We start from the raw sequence: 25,612 nt of genomic DNA, 5'->3' as shown, positions 1-25,612 counted from the left end.
ACACATTTTACCAAACTCAGTTACCAGCTTTTGCAGTTTCTCACTTGCATCAGCCATCAGCGCTGTATCATTAGTGAACAACAACTGACTCACTTCCGAAGCCTTCTCATCCACAACGGACTGCATACTTGCCCCTCTCTCCAAAACTCTTGCATTCACCTCCCTAACAACCCCATCCATAAACAAATTAAACAACAATGGAGACGTTATACACCCCTGCCACAAACTGACATTCACTGGGAACCAGTCACTTTCCTCTATTCCTACTCATACACATGCCTTACATCCTCGATAAAAACTTTTCACTGCTTCTAGCAACTTACCTCCCTCACCATATACTCTTAATACCTTCCACAGAGCATCTATGTCAACAACAGCTACATAGTCAGCCATCACTAAAGTGGTTGTCAATTTGCACTTGTCTGACCCAGGTAGCTGTCTTCTTTTTGCCTCACCCACTCATGAACTGCTGTCATTCTGTCCACAAACATGAAATCTCTCTTTTTCACACATAACACTTAATTTTCACAACTCATTCTTTGTAACTAGATTTTCCTACAGTGAGCACCATGAGCTAACTCTGCCCTTTGGCAAAAAGGTAGGAGCAATAGACAGAAGTAATGGGTTGGAACATAAGGCAAAACCATTAGGTAGAAATACTGTATTAGGTAGAAGTAGTACATAGGAACATTAAGGTGGGAGCACTAAGTAGAAGTAGGAGGTTGGAACATTAGGTAGTAGTTGTTAGGAGCCTCTGGAAAAACTGCTTGAGTTGCTTTCTGCCAGTGGCCTGTTAAGAGTGTGGCACTAAATGCTAAGAAGTGGCACTGGAGTTCACTAGTTATGGAGACTCTTTTGCTCTGTCCACCCCCTTTAGGGAGTTTTCGGAGGGAACAGGCATGTGAGATATAGATAAATAGATAGATAGACAGAAAGCAACTTTGTAGATTCTTAGGCAAATGGTTCATTTTTTCATATTTTCTGATTTTACATGCCAAACTATCCTCTGAATGTAAAAAGAAAAAAGAAAGACATAGTTGTAGCAATGATTCAATACATCCATCACTTAACCCTAAGTTAATTCAGTCTCCTTCTGGAGTGTCCCTGTCAGTGCAGGTGACAGAAATTTTTGCATTTCTGTGGCTCTCATCCACTGATGTCCACTTACTACTAGGGAGCTGGTCTGGGCAAGGTCCCGCCTCATCACTCACTGCATACACCTCATTTTGGTCCACTGTGGATAGAAATAACAAAGTTGATTTTTGCTTGCCTTATTGTTCTCATTTACTTTCACTGGATAGAATGGCATCAGAGTTATGTTCATAGCTAATAAATTAAAGGACGTCCATAATTTTCTGTCATACCAGGTTAATGCTGCAAAGCATTTCCTGGATACTTTTTTCCTGACAATTTTTTTTTTGGTTACAGATACATCATTCTCTTTTTATAAGCAAATTCTGTATATATGGCATTGCATCTCCTTCCATCCAAAAAACAATGCAATGTTTGTAGATAAACAACAGAGTGAAAAACTGATACATGCAATAGATAATTTGTAATCTTCATGCTTGAGGTATGAGTCTTTTATATAGTATATATTTACATCAATCATTTATAGATAATATTTAAGAACTGGGAGGTATGGTATCTACTTTCTGAAAAAATCTGAAATATGAGCCGTGCTCGGTCCCACGAAATTAAGATTAGAGATCTTGTACCTTTTTTTTTATCAATATAATGGTCAATCTTGAGTTTTACAAGCTTATATGATTTTTTTTCTGTTTACCTTTAGGTTTTTCATTATATTCTTTGCTTATCACTTGCCATATAAGGAAATCTATTTTGTTCCTTAGATGCACAGTGCAGGTAGAATCTTTGGAACCAAGCAATGGCCAGGTATTCAAATTCTATTGATTTTAGAAATGAATGGGCCACAGTTAGTGGTTTTGTCGTATTGTAACAGTGTTTGTATACGTTATATGGGTTTGAATATTATTCTTAGATTGTCGCAGATGTAAATATATATACTGTATTAAACATGTAACAAACAGTTATTGAAATAATACAATGCAGCTTTAAAGGAGAGGCATTATGATAATGTAAGACTTAAGAATATTACTGTGTATGTTGATATGCATGACTGGTTTATTTCTGTTACAAAAGAAAAGGAAAGGTAATTTGCATAATTAAGAAACAAGAAGAATGAAATTAAAGTTTTGAACTGAATGGGAAATAGAATGTTAAACAGAAAGTAAATGAAAGTTTAGCACCAGTACACCACCGATTTTCCGGCACTCTTGGTTGCAAAGCCTTGTCAGATTAACCATTTTGCCGGCCCAACCTGGTCACGTAATGATAATTCATCAACACACCTCTAACCCACTAATTATATATCTCCCATGTGTCTAAAGTATACCATGGACTGCTAGAAATTTAAATTAAACACATATTAAATGTTTAAGCACCCTAAAATGGTAAGTTTGTCCTTAGATTGTTTGAATCCAATGGCATATCTAGGGTCTGGTAGGTAGGGTAGGTGCCTTGGGTGCCACTTGAAGGGGGGCATCTGTGGCGTAATGGTGTCCTAGGTCCAGACAATGATTCAGATCTTAAAGATATAGATTTCTTGACCATAAAAACATATCTTTGGCATTTAGAATCACATTGATTTCATTGTTAATTCAATAGTTTTTCACAAAGATTGATATTTCCATAATGGTGTCCTCGTGGCATCAGAAAATTCAAAAGATTTTAATGTGAAGCTGTGTTTGATATTCACATGCCATTTCAGGCAAAATGATCATCATCTTTTACAGTGGTTTCAACTCAGTCTGTGGCTAAGCTGTGTTGTTTTCTCTTTAAACAGTTTTTTCATATCCTCCACAACCTGGTTGATGCTTTGAACAATCCTGCTTGGGAGAATTGTACACACAGATCTCCATTTGCTTATATATTTTGGATAAGGGTCACTTTATCATAAAGTTAGAAATTGTTTGATGTTAATACCTTGTAGAAATATTAAAACATTAGAAAATGAAAACACAGAAATCCCCAACCTCTTTTAAAGTGGACAGTAATATGAAAATTAAGATCAGTTGATGAAAGTGATAGAAGCCAGAAGTTATGTTTGTATACACGTTATTGTAATATGTTTAGTACTTCTTGTATGCAGTGGTTTTGTGGGTATCATAATGAATGATGCAGTGTTTACTGATGGAAAGGTTCCTTCTTAAATTGCTACATCACCCCAAAGGGTAAATACTTTTAATACAGAAACAACTCTGAGAAAACATTATACTCACCAATCCACCAAAAGTTTCCATCTTCATCTTGTGTCAAAATGTAATCCTTTTTCTTTCCCTCCAGTATATATTTTGCAGTAGAATTTATTGTGTGATCAGTATCCATTCCACTGTCTTGCCATGTGCTGTTAGCTAAAACACTGATATATTGCTGGCAGCCATCATCCTTCCCACCATTTTCCTCTTGATCATCAGAGGACTTGCTATTGACATTATCTTGACTATCTATGCACTCAGCAAGTTTGGCCAACAAACAGTTAGACTGTTCAAGAATGCTCATGCCCTTTATTTTATTTAATGAATTTTCTGTCAGTTTTGGGTTGGTGACATTTGTCTCTGAAACATTTACATCAGTGTTTCCTTGTTTCCCAGTTGTTAAATCAAAAAATTTGTCACTCTGGGAAGAACTCCATGTACTAGGACTCAAATTCGAGGTACTGTTTTGCTTCTTTAAGATATCACTCCTGATATAATTACCATTTATTACCCAGCATGCTGTCCCTTGTACAAAAACATTTTGACAAGAGCATCGTGCTGTAAATGAAAAGAAGAGGCCAAAGTGAGTGATAGATAATTTCCATGCATTCACATTTTTAAAGAAAAGCATTATTTCCCAAGATTATGAAGGTTATGATTGTGGTGCCTGGAAAATGTAGTTGTAACTTATATATCTTGTAGTTTTTACAAAGTTATAACTAACCTTCATCTAGCTAGCAAAATTTACTAGAGTTATAATATTGTTCAGTTCAGAAAATACAATATATATAGAAATAGATATTTCTCTATGAAACTGTGCTAAGAAAAGACTAATTTTTTTTGTGCATAACGTATTAATGTGATCATTTCTGCATCATTAGAAAAAACAAAAACTATTTAGTTATACTGTCTATGAATGTCATTAGAACTAGAGCATATAGAAAGATGTGGATAGATAATGTATAACCCAGTCCATGCTCTTAGGTTTTAGGTTTAGAGTTTCATGCAGTCTCTCACCACTAATGCCAAACATTCATAACTTAATAATGAAAAAAAATGCTTACCACTTCAAGGTCATCCAACATTATTAGCTTCTTTCCAGTTTCATAAGTTATTGTGAGTCAATGGTCAATATTTCAGTGTGTTTGAACAGCTGGTTTTCCTTTGTTGTATAAACTGCAGCCTTTTGAGTTCTGCATATATTTTCCTCTCCTTTAAACATTTGTGCTATTGTCACTCCAGTCAGGACTTTTTGCATTTCTTTCACAGTCATGTGTCTGTGTATATTGAAAGTGCTTCTGTGGTCAAACTTTTCAGGTACTCTTCTGGTGTTTTGCTCTTCACTGCACATAGCTTCATGTTCATATCTTTGTTACCCTATTTAAGTTGCCATTGCATTTACAAGAGAAAGCATATTTAGGTGAGCAGCTCATACCTAAATTGTTAAATTATTAGTATAAGACCATTAAAGTTATTGTTAAGAAAGGATGAATATCAGAATCATTGGTAGCCCTGATCATTGTAGTTTACTCAGTAAGGTATATCACTGTACTAAAGAGATTAAGTTGCTGTGCTTCATAGAATTTTGCATTGTTAAGTCGTCATACTTTGGGATACTAAAATGGTTTTTAAAAAGGAGAGGATTTTTAAAGTTTATTACATGCACCAATACCGCTTACGGAAATGTCTTTCCTAGAGATTCATAGCGATATCTTATCAATGCCTCAACTTCAAGACTTTAAGATACTTAATTTGTATTATTGGGTGTCAGCAAGCACGTTCATTGTTGCTCGTATATTGCAGCCTAACATTCTGATTTATCCTTGAATGACATTTTCCATCCTTCATGAAGCACTGAACTCTGACTGTAAACTGTCTCTTGATGACATGTATTCTTAGCCTATCATTCCCTTAGTGATATTGGAAATGATAGTTCAAGTCAAAAGTGTTTTTGAAAAATGGATGCTAGTTCTTCCAGCCAAAAGTGTACTAGAAACGTTTAGATTAATTTATTTTCAATATCCCTCCTTAAAGTACTCAAGTAGACTTTTTCTCAGATGGAACTAAAATAGCAAAGAACCTAGAACCAGATGCAGTGTGAGCTTTGTAATTTTTTTACACACATTGTCATGACTATAAAATGTGCAAGAAGTAAATCAGACCTACTCAGGGCTATTTGTTATGGCCTATAATACAGGAAGGTTTTAGAATAAGTGAAAAAGAAAAATGCAACAATGCCATGAATGTATGGGATGCTGAAATGAAGAACTCTTTGTCCAGTTATTTATGTGTTAAACTCTCATGAGTTTTTCAGATTTACTTCTAATTAGGGGATAATTAATTGGCGATCTTTACATTTCTTAGTGTGCATGGTGTCGCTTACATTTTTTGGCTGACCTGGTCACTCAGGTTTTGGTGTCTATTTGTTACTGAAAACTCTGATATAATTTCATCTGAAACACCTGCTTATAGGAACTAAGTACTTGCATGGTAATTTTCGCCATGAAAATTTACTGGGTCGGTTACCTTAGCAATAAACAGCCTGGAGTTCTATCCATAGTCTGCACAAATTAGGAGACTCACTTGGACATAAAATTATTATCTTCTTGACCTTCCGGTTGCTGAGTAAGAGAGTCTGGAATAGCAAAAGATGATTATAAATGAAGAAAAATTGACCAGTCATTGTGCACAAAAACTTCCAAGTAGATTTACATCTAAGCATATGCAAGCCAAGCTGAATCCACATGGTATACATCTGCATATATATCACTCAAAATATATTACTCTTTTTATGGCAATTTTTTAATGACAGGGCTTTATCTTTCACTTTGTGCTTAATTAGAATTGTGTGATATACAAATTATCATGTATACAGAACAAAAGTGATATGGTGATATGACAGTTAAGATAATGTTAAACATAACTCTGTATACCAATCATCTATTAGAGCAAAAAAATTTCTTTCACATGGAAATAATATTCTAGGATTTCAGGACATAACAAAACCAATTGTTAATGATAAACCACAGAATAGTAATATTTTTGTGTGTGTTTAATCAGGGATGATATGACTTGATAATGAATATGAAAATGAGATTGTAAGTGATCGTGAAGTAATAAGCAAAGCCAGTACAAGTGTTGATGATAGTAAATTAGTGAAGAAGAGGATGTAAGTGATTTGAAAAAGGTAACAATTCCTAAAAGTGATAAGTATAAAGTAAGAGATGAAGGGTGTGGCATTAACTGATACAGATGAAGTGATAAGTTATGAGGATAGGCAGTAACTTATAAAGATCAAGTAATAAGTAACGAAGAAGTAATATCTGAGAAGGATAAAATACATGACGAGAATGAGGCCAACTGACTGAGATTCTGCAATGATAATACTCAGTGATAACTGATGAAAACAAAATGATAAGAGTTGAAAGTGATGAGTAAGAGGTAGTAGTTGAAAAATAAGAGAAAATGGGGGATGTAGATAAAGCAGTAAGTGAACAGTAGGGAAGAGATAAGTGATGAAGGTGAGATAAAGCAATAAAAAAGAGATGGTAAATGATGGTGAGATTAGTGAGAGGCAGAAAATAAGCAAAAAGGACATGGTAATTAAAGTCAGTTCATAGGTGCTAAGGACATATTCATAAATGGTGAAGATGAAATGATGACCAGTGATTGATGACAGTAAGACTATGATATAGCATGTAGAAAGGACATGAGACTAAGTGATTAGGGCATGGTAACATGGTACAAAGGGAAGGCAATAATGAACAAGGAGTGGTTACATGCGAGTGATCTGAGGTAACAAGGGATGAGGGCAAAGGAATAATGAATGAGGTGAGATAATAAGGGATGATGGCCAGATAGACTAAGGGTTGAGGCCAAGATTATTTGGAGAAATCAACCTTAATCCTGTTCACCCTTACAACTCACTTTCTCTCCCATCCTGACCAATATGTATGAACATCACAAAACCTGCTTTCCAAAACATGGGGATGCTGTATAAGTGCCAAAGTTATTCCTTTTATGAGCATCTGTTTCATATCTATACAGGTATCATTCTTTCCAGTTTGGAATACTATTTAAATATATGGGTAGCTCTTCCACGCATTTCTTAGCCAGAGGATTAGAATAATTATTATATAAAACACCTCTCTTTGAACAGCAAAGATGTGGAATTCTCTGTAGTCTTTAATTTTCCCTTTTCCTATAACCTTTCCATTTTTAAAAGTCAGGTCTATAAGGAGTGCTATAATCTTTCCACTTTTAAGAGTCAGGTCTATAAGGAGTGCTATAACCTTTCCACTTTTAAGTCAGGTCTATAAGGAGTGATAAGGAATAAGGTACTAAAGAATGAATTCATGGTGATAATAATGAAGGAGGGATTCTTGAAATAGAAAAGGAAATATATGAGTTGAGGGTAATTTTTTAAAGTGTATTCTACCAACACTTAGTAGATGGGATTTGTCACTAAATAGGCAAAATATGAGTACTTTTTTGAAGGATGTAAATTCTTGAAAAGCTCTTGGCCCTAATGATTACATACCAAATCTTTAGGACTGCACAGAAACATCCAACAGGCCAATGAGGATGATATGTGTTTTTGTGTGTGCCCAAAAGCACTGCTCAGTGACTTGTCAAAAGGGCAGTTATCAAAAATGCATATATTTGTATATAATGTGAAAAATACATAATAATTAAGATAGTGAAAACATATGCAAGACTGTGAAGTGGAACAAGACCAGTTCTTAACAGTTAGCTGAGAATATATTATTTGAATCTACAAATACAGGGACGTGGAGGTTGACATACTCCCCAATTCATCAAAAGCATACCGCATTAGAAAGGTGGTGTTTAGACTATATAAAAGTAAAGAAAGATTGACAAAGAGAAGATGGAATGAGTATTTTGAAGGTTTGTTGAATGTGTTTGATGATAGAGTGGCAGATGTAGGAAGTTCTGGTCGGAGTGGTGTGCGAAGTGAGAGGGCCAGGGTGAATGGTTTAGTTAAGAGCGAAGAGGCAGTGAAGCTATGGGGAAGATGAAATCCGGCAAGGCGGCGGGTTTGGATGGTATTGCAGTTGAATTTATTAAGAAAGGGGGTGACTGTGTTGTTGATTGGTTGGTAAGGATATTCAGTGTGTATGTATGGTGGAGGGAACAAGGAGAAGCGGAAGACCAAATTTGAGGTGGAAGGATGGAGTGAAAAAGAATCTGAGCGATCAGGGCCTGAACATGCAGGAGGGTGACAGTGGAGGGGGGAGGGGTGCCATGTGGTTAATGGGAATTGCGTAACGCCCCAACTTTCCCTTTAACGGTCACTGTCGGTCAGGCCAGTGTGTTGTCTATGATGGCTGAGGTCAGACGGCAATTTTATTGTGGTGTTGGGATTTTAAGAGGCGGATTGTTGTACCACATGTATAGAAAAATTGCGTTACATTAAATCACATGAACTACTGAATTGCGATTCCACCTTCATAACTATCATTACGGACTAGTGTGATCATTAATATATACCCTTACCTTTCGTTACTTACTCGATCAAACCACCTCACACCCCGTATTGTCCTCAAACATTTCATTTCCAACACATCCACCCTCCTCTGCACAGCCCTGTCTATAGCCCATTCCTCAACCATATGACCATATATATATATATATATATATATATATATATATATATATATATATATATATATATGTGTGTGTGTGTGTGTGTGTGCAAATTTACCTCTCCGCGAGGGTGATTAGTTTGTTTCACCCTCCTCTCGAACAGCGCCCAGTACTTGGACCTTGGCTTGTATTCGAGTAAATACTGTATGTCATCGCCGAAGATTTTCACGTTTCGTTCATATATAAACTTGTCAGAGAGGGAAGTGTACCAGCCAGTTGCTGGAGCCTTGTGCTGCACGTAGACTTTGTTCGAGCCCCAGCAACCACATGCTTCTTCTCCACCTGAAAGTGCAAGAATTAAACCTTCCAGCCGTATATGTCAGCAAATATAGCATTAGAAGCAGGATAGAAAATCTATTTATTTCAATGCAGTTTTGCTTGCCAAAAGTGTATGTAAACAAATGTCAAGAACACACACGTGTGATTGTTTCCCCTGTAAGGAACAAGTCATCAGGTATTGGTTGAAATAATTCTTTACCTAAACAGATTATAGTCAGACATACCCCAATATTTTTTTTTTCCTCCGACTAAATTTCTCAAACCTTTCACTGTAATCTTTCCAGGAGTTGTATCACCCAACGTTGCATCTCAATATAATAAGTAAAATCATTACTAGATTTGGATTAGCATGTAATGAAGAAGTCTCTTGCAACTGACAGTCAAATATGAATTTATTTTATCGAGGAAGGAGTTGGGGAGGATGGGGGTGGGGGGGGGGCGAACAGATTCAGCCAAGAAGTGTGGTAGGAGAATCTAACCCCTTCCTAACCTCGGCATTTTGCTGACCACGACCACACTCCGGACCCGCTACTACCTGCCGTGAAAATTTTCAGTACATACCAGCGAATTTCTGCAGCAACACAGCTAGAGCCACCATCGTGGCCACTGGGAAACACTGTTCCAGTACAGCCATTCCCTTCAAAAATTCAGCACCTGAAATTAGGTTTACAAAATTATCAACTTCGTAACATTCAGCTGGAACAAATATAGTTACGTAAACAACATGCGGTATTTGTAAACAACTGACCTCAGAGTGAGCACCAACCATTTGATACAATTTGCTTGTTGTTGTAATACAAGTTTAATGTACTTTGCCAGGTATTGTGAAACAATCTCAATATTTTGCAACAATTCACCAATATTTTCGATATTGTATATTATAGATGATCTCAGTCCACCATCTCTCTTGAATACTTGCGTTAATCACTATTAATTTAGGAAGTTTCTGGTGTTCACAACGTAAAAATCACACGGGCAGCGTTCTTACCCATGAACGACTGGACCATCACAAGAACCTGTCGGTGTTTACTGATAATAAAACAAAAACAAAAAAATTTAGTATCAATCCAAGCAGATAAAGGTAGACAAGGTTATTACGAAGGAAAATGGGACTGGCGTCCGTAAAGCACACAACAAAGAGTAGCTTGGAAAACTGTAGCAATATGTACCGGGACAAGAATGGAACATTCGAAGTTTGGATGAAAGCAGTGGAAAAATTAACGCCGCCCCCCCCCCCCCCCCACTTCATTATTTATATGGGTTTGTACTTCGCCATCATCTCTTGTAACTTCACTTTATTACTATCCATATGGGTACAGTTCTTCACTACTGATGTACTTACACTTCAGGGACGCTATGAACTGACGAAGGCCCTGAAGAAGGGATAGCCTTGGCACCCCCCAGAGTCACACGAGAGAGTTGGGTCTGGGAAGCCCACGCGACAGGGAAGATGGCAAAAAAAAAAAAAAAAATGGTAATATTTATCAAATCTGTTTATTAGTTATATTTTCTATTGTTTGATCAATTGCTTCAGTAATATTTTTAGGTTTCACTCCCCTTTTTCGGGCCCCCAAGAGGCGCCGGACGGCAGGGATTTTTCCCCTACATCACCGTGCTGTCGGTGTGGCTAGTGCAACTTCACCACCAGTATGGGTCACACTTCAACACATTTGTTTACACTTTTCCGTCGACAACTCAAGATATCACCACTACCTATAAAACTATAATTCAGTATCAACGTAGCTGCTTCTTGCACATAGCGCATTTTCAGAACCATTGAAGTAAATGCAGTATACTTCATCCGTGAGACTGCATCTCACTGTTTCCTTCCACAATGCAAGAGTTTATATCCTTATACAAATCTGCAAGTGATCTCTATAACCAAACTTCCAGCTACATGGTCACAGTTTATCTCCATCAATAAAGCATCAACACATCCATTTTCCTCTACCGCTATCCTTTATCTCCTGTCGTACACTACACTTAACCTTCATCTGTGTAGATTGTAAGTCACATACTCTCATAAATTTTATACTTTTCTTCTTTTTCCATTCAAATTTTTATTACACTGATCCTTTCTAGATTTTGTAACACACATTAGCTTGAAGAGCCAGCCACGAGCCTATGTTTGTTTCAGTTTTTATAATTTTTGTCTGTATCTTAGTTGATAGTTTTATATTTCGGTAATTTTTCAGTTTTATTCTTCTGTCACAAATGTATAATAGGTGAGTGTTCAAATTACAGAGGCATACGCTAGTTGAGTATTCCTGGCAAGCAGCGAATACCTTGTAATAGCGCACAAATGTTTACATCCAAATTGCCAAGGTACGAGAGGGGAAACAATGTAAAACTGTCGATCGTATCTTACCTACGCCTGGTAAAACTCAGAGGATATCCTCAAGACAATCTTCTTGTGTTGTATGCTATGGTAAGACGTTGGGAAGTTAGTGTTTTGCGGCGCGGAGGGTAAAGACGGTCCACGGGCAAGGGCAGTGTTGGCAACAGATGGTGTACGTTCTCAGGCACTCACTCACTCACTGGTCGCCACTGCTTCTTGCTGCACACTCAGCCATGCACTGAGGCCTTGTAAAGATGCTTGGCCAAGTGCTTGCTTGCTTTCTTGCACTGTTTATACACATTTTTCTGTCCCACGGTGGATGAATGACGACGTCTGTCATCGATCATTTGTATTCAGGTTGTTTTTTGTCACTCTTTGATGCAGAGGTTAAAAAAGCAATACTCCCGAGTGAAGTAATGAAGAAAAAGAGTAAGTGCGCACCGGTGGTGAGGGGAGTGGGTGTTGGGGGGACCCCGCAGTGATGAATGTTTGCTTGGGGAGGGAGTGAGGAGTGGAGCATGTTGCTTGCTAGCTTGTTTGCTACCTGAAAACGAGATGAAAGTAGGAGCACAAAGACGGAATGGATGGAGAGAAAAAGGTAAAGCTGAACAAAAGAGAGATTAACACGAAAAGAAACAGAGAAGGGGACGCGAAATGCAAGAGAGAAGTGGCACAGCCAAGGAAAGGGAAGGAGAGAATAGACAACAGGTAAGACACAGAGGTAGATGATAAGTGAAAGGAGAGAGAAAATTAAATAGAGCAAAATCAGAGGAAAGGAAAGATACATTGAAGGGAAAGATGAAAACAAGGAAAATGAACGGGAATAGCGGCAGAGTAGATGCAGGGGGGAACTTGAACGAGAGAGGAGAGGGAGGCATTAGGTAAGAAAGGAAAGATAGAGGAAAAGGATATACAGCGGTGGTAAGGAGAGATGCATGGGAGAGGTGGGAGGAGGCAGAGAAGAATAGACTGCAGGAACGGGGAGACAGAGGGAAGATGAGAACCAAGAGAAAAGGGCAGTGAAGGACATGTTCATAAGAGGAAAAGCTGTCGCAGGGAGGAGGGGCAGAGGAGAGAAGAAAGTCAGGGTACTGGAGAGAGAGGTGGAGAGCGGTGCAAGGGAAGGATGTAGAGAAAAGTGGCAATGAGAGCTATGTCACATGGACCCATGTTGTGAGGTGGTTGCCATCGCTGACTGTAATGCATTTACGAACCGCCCCAGGTCGAGCACATAGGTTCGCTTCATTGCAACAGTTGATCCACAATTTGCCCAACTATTCATCCTTCCTAATCTTAGGGAGTGGTTGATAAATTGGATACCTACCTTATGCTAGAATATATATATATATATATATATATATATATATATATATATATATATATATATATATATATATATATATATATATATTCGCCATTTCCCGCATCAACGAGGTAGCATTAAGAACAGAGAACTGAGCCTTATAGAGAGAATCCTCACTTGGCCCCCTTCTCTGTTCCCTCTTTTGGAAAAGTAAAAACTGGAGGGGAGGATTTCCAGCCCCCCGCTCCCTCTATGAATATATCAATAGAACAAGAGTATAAACTCAAAAGTTTTCACAAATATTGATGTTGCCTCCCAGAAGCAGGACGGAGCGTTATAACAGGTCCGCAATCTCATGTTGCACATCGCATCCCAGCCGTTGTTTAGCCTAGCTACCAGATCTGATCCTTTGTATGTTTAAACATCAGAATGTTTTTGTTTTTTTTTAAGAGGACTTTCGCTACAAACAGTTCATTTCCTGTGTGCGTTTTTTTTTTAGTTTATCGTGTGTAAATAAGGGAATGGAGATTATAGGGTGTTAGGTCGTCATGCATCAGATTTTTAGAATCATTCCTAAACAATGATTTTCGTTTTCGTTTCTCCTTGCCCTCCTTTCCTCCTCTGGTCGCTATCTTTCAACAAGCAGGCACATTCACAAGCCTTCTGTGTACTTATAAACCCAAAACATTTCAGATTCAAAGGCAAATAAAAGTATATGCATATGTACTACACTTTATTCTTAGGAAGAAAACCCTATTACGGTTTACAAGTCCGGCAAGAATTTCAGAATATTTCCACAGGCCTAGACAGTCAATATTATAACCTATTGCGTTAAGAATAAAATGAGAGACTCGTTAAGCACGCTTGGTGCGTGGTTGGTCTTTTCTACAAAATAATATGAATACGTTGATAAATAATGCACATGGTAAATCAGGGCGTAAAAAGCCGCTTTCACAGTACACCAGGTTTGATAGCTTTCTATGAGTGGTTTAGCACGGTGGAGCCCTTATTCTGTGATGGGCATTTAACCACAAGCGAGAGTTATTGTATGTTGTAAAAGGTTCGAGCGTTGGTACAGAAGATCTTCTCCTGCTGGTGGTCGGGGAGGTGCTGCAAGAGTTGCCTGAGGGTGGAGAATACTTCATTGTAATCGGTGCCTTCGCCAGCCACTCGGCACACAGGCCAATCCGATCCAAACATCAGTCGGTCGCAGCCGAACACCGACAACATATGCTGGGAAAGAGAAAGATTGTTTTCCTTCAAGTTATCGAGTCATGCATCCAGCGGTTCAGTGCCGGTCTGGTGAAGGATTGAAATGATAGTAAACAGATGCGTGAGGCGAAATGAAAACAAGAATACAAATAAAGCCAGTACAAGTCCAACATAAATCCAGGAATTTCCGTCCACTTACTTTTTTTTTCTTTCTTTTTGGATATATCTGGATCAGTCGACCTCACAATCCTCTGAACTTAGATGTTATCGTAAGCTGTACCTATCGTGTAGTCTTTACCGTCTTCATCTTGGCGTTATGAACCTTGAGCATGATTGTACGCCCCTTGAGTAAGACCAGAATAAAGGCCAAACCATTATACATAGGGATTATAACGTCATGTTCAAGGGTCGTACTTCGTGTATAAGGATTGTACCTTCGCGTGTAAGGGTCGTACCCTCGTGCTCCCGAAGTTAAGAGAATTAATGAGCCAAAGATCTCGTATATTCACAGTTTCTAATTACCTTAAACCTAGAGTGACAGTACAAGTATCATTACCGATGAAAAAAGTTCAAGTAATTCTTCAGTAGAAATCTCAGTTTTACAACACTGAGACGAAACATGCAAATTATCCTTCCAGACTACAGATTAAAAGTGATGCTACTGTACTTCGTACAATAATGTTTCTTTTACTGAAATATAGATGGATCGCGAGCAAGCTACCACAAGGTAACCACACACCTCTCCATTGCAGCACACGACCTCGACACTCACCTCCACGTACGGACGGAAGTCTTCAGGTTTCCACGAGTCCAGGTTAGCCTCGGGAACCATACCTGACCTGTTGACAAAGTATAGGAACGTGAGTAACTCTCCGGCGTGTTGTGTAGCAGTTTATTATCACATTATGACAGAAACAGCGCGGGTTATCTCTTTGGAGTTGAGGGCAATGTCATCTTGTGTGAGATGTGTAGACTAGTGTCGTGATTATGTGTGTGTCAATACAAACGTCTGCTATCTCTGTGTTTATCGGTAGCCCGCCTGCTATCTCTGCTTATCTGCCGCCTGCCAATGTTCATCTTCGTCTGTCTGATTGTCTAGTTAAAGGAATGTGTTTCACAGTATCACTGTTGGGAGTATCTTGGTAAATGTCAATAGCTGACTCACAGTTTGCAGTAGACATTTGGATGTCGCGCGAGAGCGGCCATATGCTCACGCCAGGGGTCTAGCTTTCCAGCAGCGATGTAAGGCTTGGCCAGGTGGTCCACAACCATCTTGGCCTCAGGGACCCGACTGGCTAGCACCGCGGCGTCCTCTACACGCGGTGGCCTAAAACATACAAATGTTACATCTTATAAGCATCAGCGTTACCTCTGTCCATTTATCTTGTGCTAAGATAAATGATTAATAGAAAAAACTTATTATTAGCTAGTAACAGTGACTTTCAGGTATGTTTTATGGTGTGCTCAACCACCATGAATCTGGTTGAAATAAATATTCTATATCCTTCTCAGGAACTGAGTCATGGTTACAGTACCTGAAGAATCGCTTTGTAGAGGGCATTTACTATCTATTCAAATTCCAGAAGGATATCACTTTTTGGGTTAAGAATTGCGCTGTGGTAGATGGCGAATAGCGAAATAAAGTTTTGCTCTCTGCCTCACTGAATTAGTAAACATGTACGTCTTGTGAGAGCAAGGTGTTTGCTAGGGAGATAAGAATCCGGATGTTAGGTGCAAAATCGTTCGTGTTTTCTCCATGGTAGAGAGACTACCTACCCATTTTGCTTGACCCACTTCATCCATCTTGCCTGACCTTTCCACATATCTGACCTAAGCCTCCTCACATGTCTTACTTCAGTTTGATCACCCATCCATCTTCCATATACTTCCTCGCTCATCTTCCCTATGCCTTATCACCCACCTTCCCTATATTTCCTTACCTGAGGAGCAAGTCGAAAGTAAGGTTGCGTTTGTGGAGAGCGTTGAGGCCGGCGGGCAGACTCTCCTCCAAGAGATACTTCTCACGGGGTTCAAGATCCAGGATGTGTCGTACCCCCACTAGCAGCGGCACCTCCTTCTGTAGCGCCTCCAGACGACTCTCGAACTACCCAGCACAACAAACAATTGGTCAGTTAATCGCCTCTTTGTTACGGCGGTACGACCCTTGAGCACGACGGTACGACCCTTAAGCACGACGGTACGACCTTTGTGCTCAAGGGATTTTCCGCTAAACCTAGTAATTCTAGCGCATCGGCTACCTGTGACCACTGATTTCTTTGACCCCCAACCCCTCCCACTTTATATTACCACTTAAACAGTTCAGCAACTCCGAACCCACACACCCCTACAACACTACTCTAAACTGCTCAGTACAATTCTTATTGTCATAAGCTGACAGCAACATCCGCTGCAATACCTCAAGGCGGTTTCAAAACCACCCAGAACAATACAAGGTTACTATAAACTGTCCCATAACACTCATTTTATACACCGCTATTTACAATACGTTACAGGAACACACCACCCCTTACCTGCTACTTCAGCACTTCTTACCTGAAACTGCTCTCATGTCCTTCAGACATTATAAACTGCTTTCAACAACACCTCGTTATCTAATGTTACCCATGAACAACGTTACCATAATTAGCATTCGTTTAGCCCTTCAAATGTGCCTTTAACTTAGCTTTTTAATTCAAATTTGTTCGTCACATGAATAAGTTACTTAAGGCTTCAATATTTCTCCCACAAGATGTCGAGAGTTGGTACAAGGGTCATTTGATTTGGACTGAGTCTTAATCAAGCACCAGGGTCAACTGCAGTCCTAGTTTGCATTGCCCTTTGACCTAGGCCTTAAGTGTCCCCGGTGTAGCGTAGTAAAATGCTTGACCTCAAATGAACGACACTGACCTGGGAGTGGGAGGGGTCAAGGCCAGCCACAATGCCCTTGATGCGTGGGTGTTCTCTTGCCAGACTCATGACCCACTCTGTAAACAAAACATGGGTGAGTCATCACCCACCCCGAACAAAACATAGATCAACATTCATCGTGTCATTCATCATCTTCTGAGCCCTGATAATTTCTACTTTTTTTCTCCCTCTTTATTCCTTTCACCTGAGATGGCCTTTGAATTTTAAGGGGTAAGATTAACTGGTGTCGTCCTGTCTGTCATTACAAACAATGATTCAATCATTATCCACTTGTAAACATGAAGAAACTCATCATCCACTGCAGTAGATGGTGGTCAGCCACCGGATGGGAGCTACTACCTATATGGGTATGATACACCCTTCCTTTCTCGAACAGTGAAGCTGTGATATTCTCGTCCTTTCTTCATCTTTTCCCCTCTTATTACCTTTCTATTCTTAACAGTTAGGTCTACAAACTCTAAAGGAGCTCACACTAATTTTTCGTCGTTTTCCCTTATAAAATAATCATTTACCCCTTCATTTAAGAGAGCGACGACTCATTCGTTAACCACTTCACAAAACAATCGTCACAACTCATTCATCACCCACCTAAAAAAACCCAAGAGATAATGAGTCATTGTCCACACCACAGATTAGATTAATTCTACACAGCACGTAATCTCATATCTTCATTTTTTTTATCATCCGAATTCCAATCAAACTAAGAAAACCATTTCATCTCTATTTCTCTATACCAATCCTGACCTCAGTACACTTGGATTTTATTACTTTACACCAGGGCTGAGACGCATATTCATTCCTGCAGACATCTTGCAAACCCTTAGCTAATCTTTTTCCCCTTCTAATCAGCGAACGCTTAATTTTTCTCCCTTGTGTGACGCTATTGTCAAGTCCAGCTTTCCAAATATCAAATTGGACTACTGACGTCACCAGCGTAAACAGAATATTACCCATTGACCCTTACAGCAAGGAAATTATACCCTCATTATATTTACAGATAGAAAATTGCTTATCAGCCGCTCTGTAAATCAAAAATTACTCATCATCCACTGTCAACAATCATCATCCACTCAAAATTTCATCACTGATGTAGACGTAGATACTCATTTCTCTGGGAGTTCCTCCCTTTCATATAGTCACTGAAAAACAAAAGTGTCCTTGATATTATCATCGAATAATGTGCCCAAACTTCAAAAAATCATAGATAAAATTAGACGCTGAATTGTTAAAAATTATCAGTGCTGGCCTTACACGCCTCTAACCTTGAAAGAGGTCACACTGACAGTTTTATCTGTTATTGGAACATGATAACTTGAAAGCGTTTGCTCGCTCGTCAGCTCCAGGTCCCTAGTGTCTCTCTAGCTGTTAATTTCTTAAAGCATTCATGGCCTCCGTGTATACGTAGTTACCTCCATATACACATCCTAAACACTGAATATAATAGCAATCATTTTAATGCATGTCTTCCTGTATACACACACACACACACAACAGAGAGCGTGACACTTCTATTACAAGCAGGTGTTTTCACTCGCGAATCGTATATCAAATCAGTGTTGAGCCTCACTCATGCACGGCCACGACTCTCGCTGTTTCATTTATAGCCTAATACTGTTATATATAAGGTTCCACATTTAATCCCTCAAATGCGCCTTAAACGAACTTCGAGATTTCTAAGGATATGGTAGATGCTTACAAATGTCGTTACCGCTCATTATCTCTGTTCTCATTAAAGTAATTGACTTGTGGATTATGGCCTATATAACACAATAAAAATTCCCCCATTCATGAACTATTTATTGTTCATTCCACAGCCCTCGGAGCGTATATGAGTGCAGCCCACTGACTGGTTCTGAAAAGAGAGGCTTTTACTGTCTGTACTACAGTAAGAACCTTCATATTGGTACATACATGGTTATTAAACTGTCACATCGTAGGGGTTTGCTGTACTTTTTTTTAAAATTATCAATGTAACCCATTAAGCAGTGTGTGAGGCCTGCCTGTGAAGGGTAGGCTTTGATTTCAGAGTATTTTTCTGTACACAAAGACATTTTACATTATACAGTGAAAGACATTTTACAGTATCGTCATTTTACATTATACAATGAAATACAGGTCTTGTGCTTCCTTGCACAATATGTGTGGTCAGTTGGTGTGTCTGAGCTGTGCGGAATTCCCCACACACGTCAATGGATTTCCAGAGCGAAAGGTAAAAAAAAAAAAAAAAATCTAGGATTTCCTAAACTTTTTTTTTTTACGTATATTTACCAACAAACTTTGATCTAAGAAAAAAAAATAGTACTTAATATGACCAAATCTATTTATTACAACTGTATGATATCAGCTAAGAGGAGTATTCGAACCTTGATCCAAACCAACAGTACGCATGAACCTTCACTGTAGTCACAGTTACTAACTTCCAAGATGCAGTCAAGGCAAGCTTTTCATCGTGTTTCGCCAGATGGAAATAGTCATTGGAGTAAACCAGGAACAGACTTTTTGTCTGTACTCCCCATAAAAAAAAAACTTCGGAGCCCTTAAGGCGAGATACAGTATGACACGCAATACGAGAATTTTGAAAAAACTCCTGAGGTTCGGACCAGACGAGCCATGGTTGGTATCCTGGCCTGCTGAGTTGCCAGTTGTTACTATGCAGCTTGTGATTGGTATGTATACCGTTTTACAGTGGCTCTGCGTGCAGATTGTGCTTCATGCACCAAATTATGATTCACAACACCGATTAACCACTACAGCATTGTGCACAGTAACACCGCAGCTACCGACACCCATGCAGTCTGTACAGAGTATTAAATATAAAGGTTGACTGGTGATGTGCCAAGCTGGTCAACTGCTTCATAGGCAAGGTAAACACGTTTCACCAGCATCTATTTTACATTTGATTCTGTCACTGATTACTGTAGGAATCCCCTGTTGCTAGGACACAGTTAACCTATTTGGCATGGATTTCATCTGGTCTAACATAGCTTTGATCTGAAAAAACATTACGATTCCTGCTGTGCGTTCCCAAGCTTAACTAAATATAGGTCGAACCAGTTTCGTTTTCAACATATTTGATACAATTGTATTCAGATAACGAATCTCCTGTGGTAAACGTAAATGCCGATGCTGACCCGACATTGTCTCACATGAATTTCACTACCTATCCCCCCCTCCCCCCCCACCAACTAATCTTACATCTAACATACTAAAGAAATATCATACCTCGTTTCGTGACTCATTCCTGCTTCATAATCATACCTGGACTATGTTATTACGATACACAAATATTCTGTGTTCTTTGTATATGTGGTCTTATATGATGTTTACACACTTTCCATCATCTACACTTGGTAATGGTGTGGGTTAATGTCGTTGTAGCTCGTGATGTAAAGAAATCCCCAAATGAGACGCCGAATTTTTGGTGGCCATGCGTACATTGATACAGTTTGTGGGTTTGATATATTACAAAGGCTAATGCTATGCCGTTTAGAGGCTTTCGTTCAATTTCTTTCCGTCTATTAACAGTCGAATACGATATGTGGCTGCAGAAAACATCATATTACTTCCACACACACACACACACAGGGATATCAGCCACACCAGTGATCGGTTGCGGAGCATATCAGAGCCAAGGGTACAGAATGGTTTACTACCGGGTTACATGACTGCGAATGTAGCTGGTTTTTGTCTAGACGTCGCTTGCTCCGTAAAGCTGGATAAAGGAACAAGAATACTTATTTGTGAGCCCAAGAAACTATTAGCAACCCAAAAGGAACTAATCTATCTCATATAACGTAGAAGTTATCAGAAATGACAATATAATCTACTCTGGCTGTCTCTCTTATTACTATCACCATAAAAACGAGTTAGGCAAACTGTACACCCGCCGAATATCATTTCGTAAATGCCTGGTCAAACCTCAGCGAATTGCCGGGCATTTTCTTAGAATTAAACGCTGTAAGATTTTTGAATCATTTGACTGTGGATAACATAGAAAACATCCTTGTTCTTGTTCTTTTTCTTTATGTTAGCAGAGACGGTACAGACAGCTGAGGTCCTAATCAAGGCCATCGAATCAACTATATATATATATATACATATATATATATATATATATATATATATATATATATATATATATATATATATATATATATATATATATATTCATTATACTTATTTGCTGTCTTCCGCGTTTGCGTGGTAGGGCAAGGAAACACGAAAGAATGGCCCAACCCACTCACATACACATGTATACACATAAACGCTCACACACACGCACATATACATACCTATACATTTCAACGTACACATACATATACATACAGAGACATATACATATATACACATGTACATATTCATACTTGCTGCCTTCATTCATGCTTTCGCCACCACGCCACACATGAAATAGAATCCCCCCCCCCCCTCCTCGCTAGGTAACGCCAGGAAAAGACAAAAAGGCCACATTCGTTCACACTCATTCTCTAGCTGTCATGTGTAATGCACCGAAACCACAGTTCCCTTTCCACATCCAGCCTCCACAAAACTCTCCATGGCTTACTCCAGACGCTTCACATGCCCTGGTTCAATCCATTGACCACGTCGACCCTGGTATACTTCATCGTTCCAATTCAGTATATTCCTTGCACGCCTTTCACCCTCCTGTATGTTCAGGCCCCGATCACTCAAAATATTTTTCACTCCATCCTTCCACCTCCAACTTGGTCTCCCGCTTCTCCTCGTTCCCTCTACCTCTAACATATATCTTCTTTGTCAATCTCTCCTCACTCATTCTCTCCATGTGTCCAAACCATTTCAACACGCCCTTTTCTGCTCTCACAACCACACTTTTTATTACCACACATCTCTCTTACCCTTTCATTACTTACTCGATCAAACCACCTCACAACAAACATTTCATTTCCAACACATCCACCCTCCTCCGCACAACCCTGTCTATAGCCCATGCCTCGCAACCATACAACGTTGTTGGAACCACTTCAAACATACCCATTTTTGCTCTCCGAGATAAGGTTCTCGCCTCCCACACATTCTTCAACGCTCCCAGAATCTTTGCCCCCTCCCCCACCCTGTGACTCATTTCCGCTTCCATGGTTCCATCCGCTGCTAAATCCAATCCCAGATATCTAAAATACTCCACTTCCTCCACTTTTTCTCCATTCAAACTTGTCTCCCAATCACTCTTGGTCCCCAACCCTAATTAACCTAATAACCTTGCTCTTATTCACATTTACTCTTAGCTTTCTTCTTTCACACTTTACCAAACTCAGTCACCAACTTCTACAGTTTTTCACCCGAATCAGCCACCAGCGCTGTATCATCAGCGAACAACAACTGACTCACTTTCCAGGCCCTCTCATCCACAACAGACTGCATACTTGCCCCTCTCTCTCCAAAACTCTTGCATTCACCTCCCTAACCATCCAGTCCACAAACAAATTAAACAACCATGGAGACATCACGCACCCCTGCCGCAAACCGACATTCACTGGGAACCAATAACTTTCCTCTCTTCCTACTCGTACACATGTCTTACATCCTTGGTAAAAACTTTTCACTACTTCTAGCAACTTATCTCTCACACTATATACTCTTAAACACCTGATCTACACATCCTCTACTACTTCTGAAACCACACTGCTCTTCCCCAATCTGATGCTCTGTACATGCCATGACCCTCTCAGTCATAAACCTCCCGTATAATTTCCCAGGAATACTCAACAAACTTATACCTCTGTAATTTGAACACTCACCTTTATCCCCTTTGCCTTTGTGCAGTGGCACTATTCCACCAATTCTCAGGCACTTCACCATGAACCATACATACACTGAATATCCTTACCAATCAATCAGCAATACAGTCACACCCTTGTAATAAATTCCACTGCAATACCATCCAAACCCGCCGCCTTGCCGGCTTTCATCTTCCGCAAAGCTTTCACTACCTCTTCTCTGTTTACCAAACCATTCTCCATAACCCTCTCACTTCGCACACCACCTCGACCAAAACACCATATATCTACCACTCTATCGTCAAACACATTCAACAGACCTTCAAAATACTCACTCCATCTCCTCACTTCACCACTACTTATTACCTCCCCATTTGCCCCCTTCACCGATGTTCCCATTTGTTCTCTTGTCTTACGCACTATATTTACCTCCTTCCAAAACATCTTTTTATTCTCCCTAAACTTCGATGATACTCTCTCACCCCAACTCTCATTTGCCCTCTTTTTCACCTCTTACACCTTTCTCGGCCTCCTGCCGCTTTCTTTTATACAACTCCCAGTCATTTGCACTACTTCCTTGCAAAAATTGTCCAAATGCCTCTCTCTTCTCTTTCACGGACAATCTTACTTCTTCATTCCCACCACTCACTACCCTTTCTGATCTGCCCACCTCCCACCTTTTTCATGCCACAAACATCTTTTGCGCAAGCCATCACTGCTTCCCTAAATACATCCCATTCCTCCCTCACTCCCCTTACGTCATTTGCTCTCACCTTTTGCCATTCTGCATTCAGTCTCTCCTGGTCCTTCCTCACACGTCTCCTTTCCAAGCTCACTTACTCTCACCACTCTCTTCATCCCAACATTCTCTCTTCTGAAAACCTCCACAAATCTTCGCCTTCACCTCCACAAGATTATGATCAGACATCCCTCCTGCTGCCCCTCTCAGCACAACATCCAAAAGTCTCGCTCACACTCCTATTAATTAACACGGAATCCAGTGACGCTCTCTGGCGATCTCTCCTACTTACATACGTATACTTATGTATATATACAAGCCTAAGCCAGGTACCCATTTTACCTACTAACTCCTAAGGTTGAAGTGAACAGGTGGGTTGACTGTGGACCGACAGCCGTAGTTAGGTTTCGAACCTAAAGATCGATAGTATGACCATTAGGATTGACCGACTGCCTTTATTTCCACATTCAGCAGACCATTTAACACGCATATTCCATCAGACTACGACGAGATAACACTGCTCAACGTATCCATGAAAGATGAGGTAATACATGAAATGAGAAGAACAGTTAAGAAGCTTATAATTTCGAAACAGGAAGGGTGCCCCTTGTGGCTATGGACAGCGCTGGTTCCCAAGCACTCATGCAGATAATCCCATGAGCCTTATCTCTGTTATCTTCGTACAAGGACCCTCCGTCTCTACCACTCTTATCTGATACTCATGTTCCTGCACTCTGTCGTTCTCTGCTCCCTATCACCAGCCTCTTTCCATCACCTACACTTACTAGCTTCTTCCGGGGAGTCGTTGAGACACTGGACGAAGACGACGTCCCTGACGGGGGTGTGGCTCATAGCTAGCCAGAGGTCCTCCACGCGATGGTCGCGGTGGATGACCATGCCAGGTGTGGGCCATGGGTACCGGAACCTCTCCAGCTCCCACAAGTCTGTCGGTACAGCAAAGTATCCTTGTACCATGTGTGGCTACACACAAGTGAGGCCAGGAAAGGGGCACCTTTAGCTACATTTAGAACAAATCTAGCATTTGAAATTATGATACACTACAGCAGTAATAACAAATCTAGCATTTGAAATTATGCACTACAGCAGTAATAAATAGACATCTACATACGGCAGTGCGAGTCCAATACTTTGTCGAGCCAGTCTGACATCTTCACACAACGCCTCCTTTGTGCGTACTGCTAATATGCAGCTCGTCCCAAGATAGTTATGGAAGAGCCGGCGGACTATCGACTTGTATGAAATCCAATCCCACCCATGCATGATATATGCAGATACGCACGCACAAACAAAGAACTGGTGGTGCAGCAATTTACTTTACAACCTTCGTGCTCGAATCCCAAACAGAATACCCGATTTACAACAGATCTAACAGTTCATCTTACCGGGTCCAAGCGAATAGAACACTTGGATGCCAAGTTAGGTAGGAGCTAGGCATGGTGAAAGTACGATTTTTTTTCCCCCCTTAATACACAAACTATTTTTTTTTCTTTTACTGTGACTTAAGCATCGAGTGGCATTCATGATGACATCATACGTCATATTTATACGTTAGCTGGCGACCAATGGGTTGTCATTATGCCTAAAGGTGACGTCATTCTACGCCTGAGGGGTTCTGGCAACTCAATGATGCGGGTATACGACCATGAGTAAACTTGTACTGTACAGTACCGACTTAACACTGGTGTAGTCTTCTGCTAAACTCATCCGCCGCCACTTACTTGAGAGGTACAGATTTGTAAGAAATTTTGTGTGCAAGTGGTTAGTGACATGGGCTACATTGTGAATAATGATCTTGCACTCTTGGGCCTTAAGGATCGAATATTTAAAGTGATGCTAGGTGATACTGATAGCTTTGTACTAGGGAACTACGTGTATACAATGATTTCATGAATATCGAATCAAATTTTATACAAATGAAAATTATTCGTAGTTCTTACCGATATCTTTTTAACGTTATTCATACAGAGACACGGAGATGCACAAACATTCTCTAATTGATGAATAACCTACATAGAAAAGAAACTGCAGCATTGGTTCTCAAGGAAGTCACATATAAGGAATTATGTGGACTTCTGTGATAGAATACTTTCCCGA

General features: G+C 39.8%; 2 protein-coding genes across 3 annotated transcripts; both read right to left on the bottom strand.

The window, feature by feature from the left end:
- Window positions 1-76: 76 nt before the first annotated feature.
- On the bottom strand, window positions 77-11,730 carry LOC139766283 (uncharacterized). Of its 2 annotated transcripts, none has more exons than XM_071694722.1 (6): window positions 11,593-11,730; window positions 9,786-9,878; window positions 9,004-9,227; window positions 5,862-5,913; window positions 3,303-3,836; window positions 77-1,234 (listed from the first exon to the last, which is right to left on the bottom strand). In XM_071694722.1, exons 2-6 carry the CDS (start codon window positions 9,856-9,858, stop codon window positions 1,083-1,085), a joined length of 1,035 nt encoding a protein of 344 aa, XP_071550823.1. In that variant the 5' UTR covers window positions 9,859-9,878; window positions 11,593-11,730; the 3' UTR covers window positions 77-1,082. The 2 variants fall into 2 exon arrangements, with proteins under 2 accessions (XP_071550823.1, XP_071550824.1); XM_071694723.1 differs by lacking the exon at window positions 11,593-11,730 and adding an exon at window positions 10,567-10,696.
- Window positions 11,731-13,585: 1,855 nt separating this feature from the next.
- On the bottom strand, window positions 13,586-24,784 carry LOC139766281 (L-fucono-1,5-lactonase-like). Its single transcript, XM_071694719.1, has 7 exons — window positions 24,627-24,784; window positions 24,283-24,441; window positions 16,985-17,061; window positions 16,018-16,181; window positions 15,243-15,404; window positions 14,850-14,916; window positions 13,586-14,098 (listed from the first exon to the last, which is right to left on the bottom strand). Exons 1-7 carry the CDS (start codon window positions 24,664-24,666, stop codon window positions 13,907-13,909), a joined length of 861 nt encoding a protein of 286 aa, XP_071550820.1. The 5' UTR covers window positions 24,667-24,784; the 3' UTR covers window positions 13,586-13,906.
- Window positions 24,785-25,612: the final 828 nt, after the last annotated feature.

The sequence above is a fragment of the Panulirus ornatus genome, chromosome 57 (assembly GCF_036320965.1).
Source record: "Panulirus ornatus isolate Po-2019 chromosome 57, ASM3632096v1, whole genome shotgun sequence".
In the NCBI taxonomy this organism is placed as follows: domain Eukaryota; kingdom Metazoa; phylum Arthropoda; class Malacostraca; order Decapoda; family Palinuridae; genus Panulirus; species Panulirus ornatus.
This window is presented reverse-complemented; position numbering and strand designations above follow the sequence as displayed.

Coding starts and splice junctions, on each gene's coding strand:
- LOC139766283 (XM_071694722.1), bottom strand. CDS start 9,858: ATGGCTGTACTGGAACAGTGTTTCCCAGTGGCCACGATGGTGGCTCTA. Junction 3,837..5,861: donor GATAATAATTTTATGTCCAA/GTGAGTCTCCTA, acceptor TTTCATTTACAG/CACGATGCTCTTGTCAAAAT. Junction 1,235..3,302: donor TGGAAACTTTTGGTGGATTG/GTGAGTATAATG, acceptor TTCTATCCACAG/TGGACCAAAATGAGGTGTAT.
- LOC139766281 (XM_071694719.1), bottom strand. CDS start 24,666: ATGTCAGACTGGCTCGACAAAGTATTGGACTCGCACTGCC. Junction 24,442..24,626: donor AGTATTGGACTCGCACTGCC/GTATGTAGATGT, acceptor CTGTACCGACAG/ACTTGTGGGAGCTGGAGAGG. Junction 17,062..24,282: donor CGACTCCCCGGAAGAAGCTA/GTAAGTGTAGGT, acceptor TTTTGTTTACAG/AGTGGGTCATGAGTCTGGCA.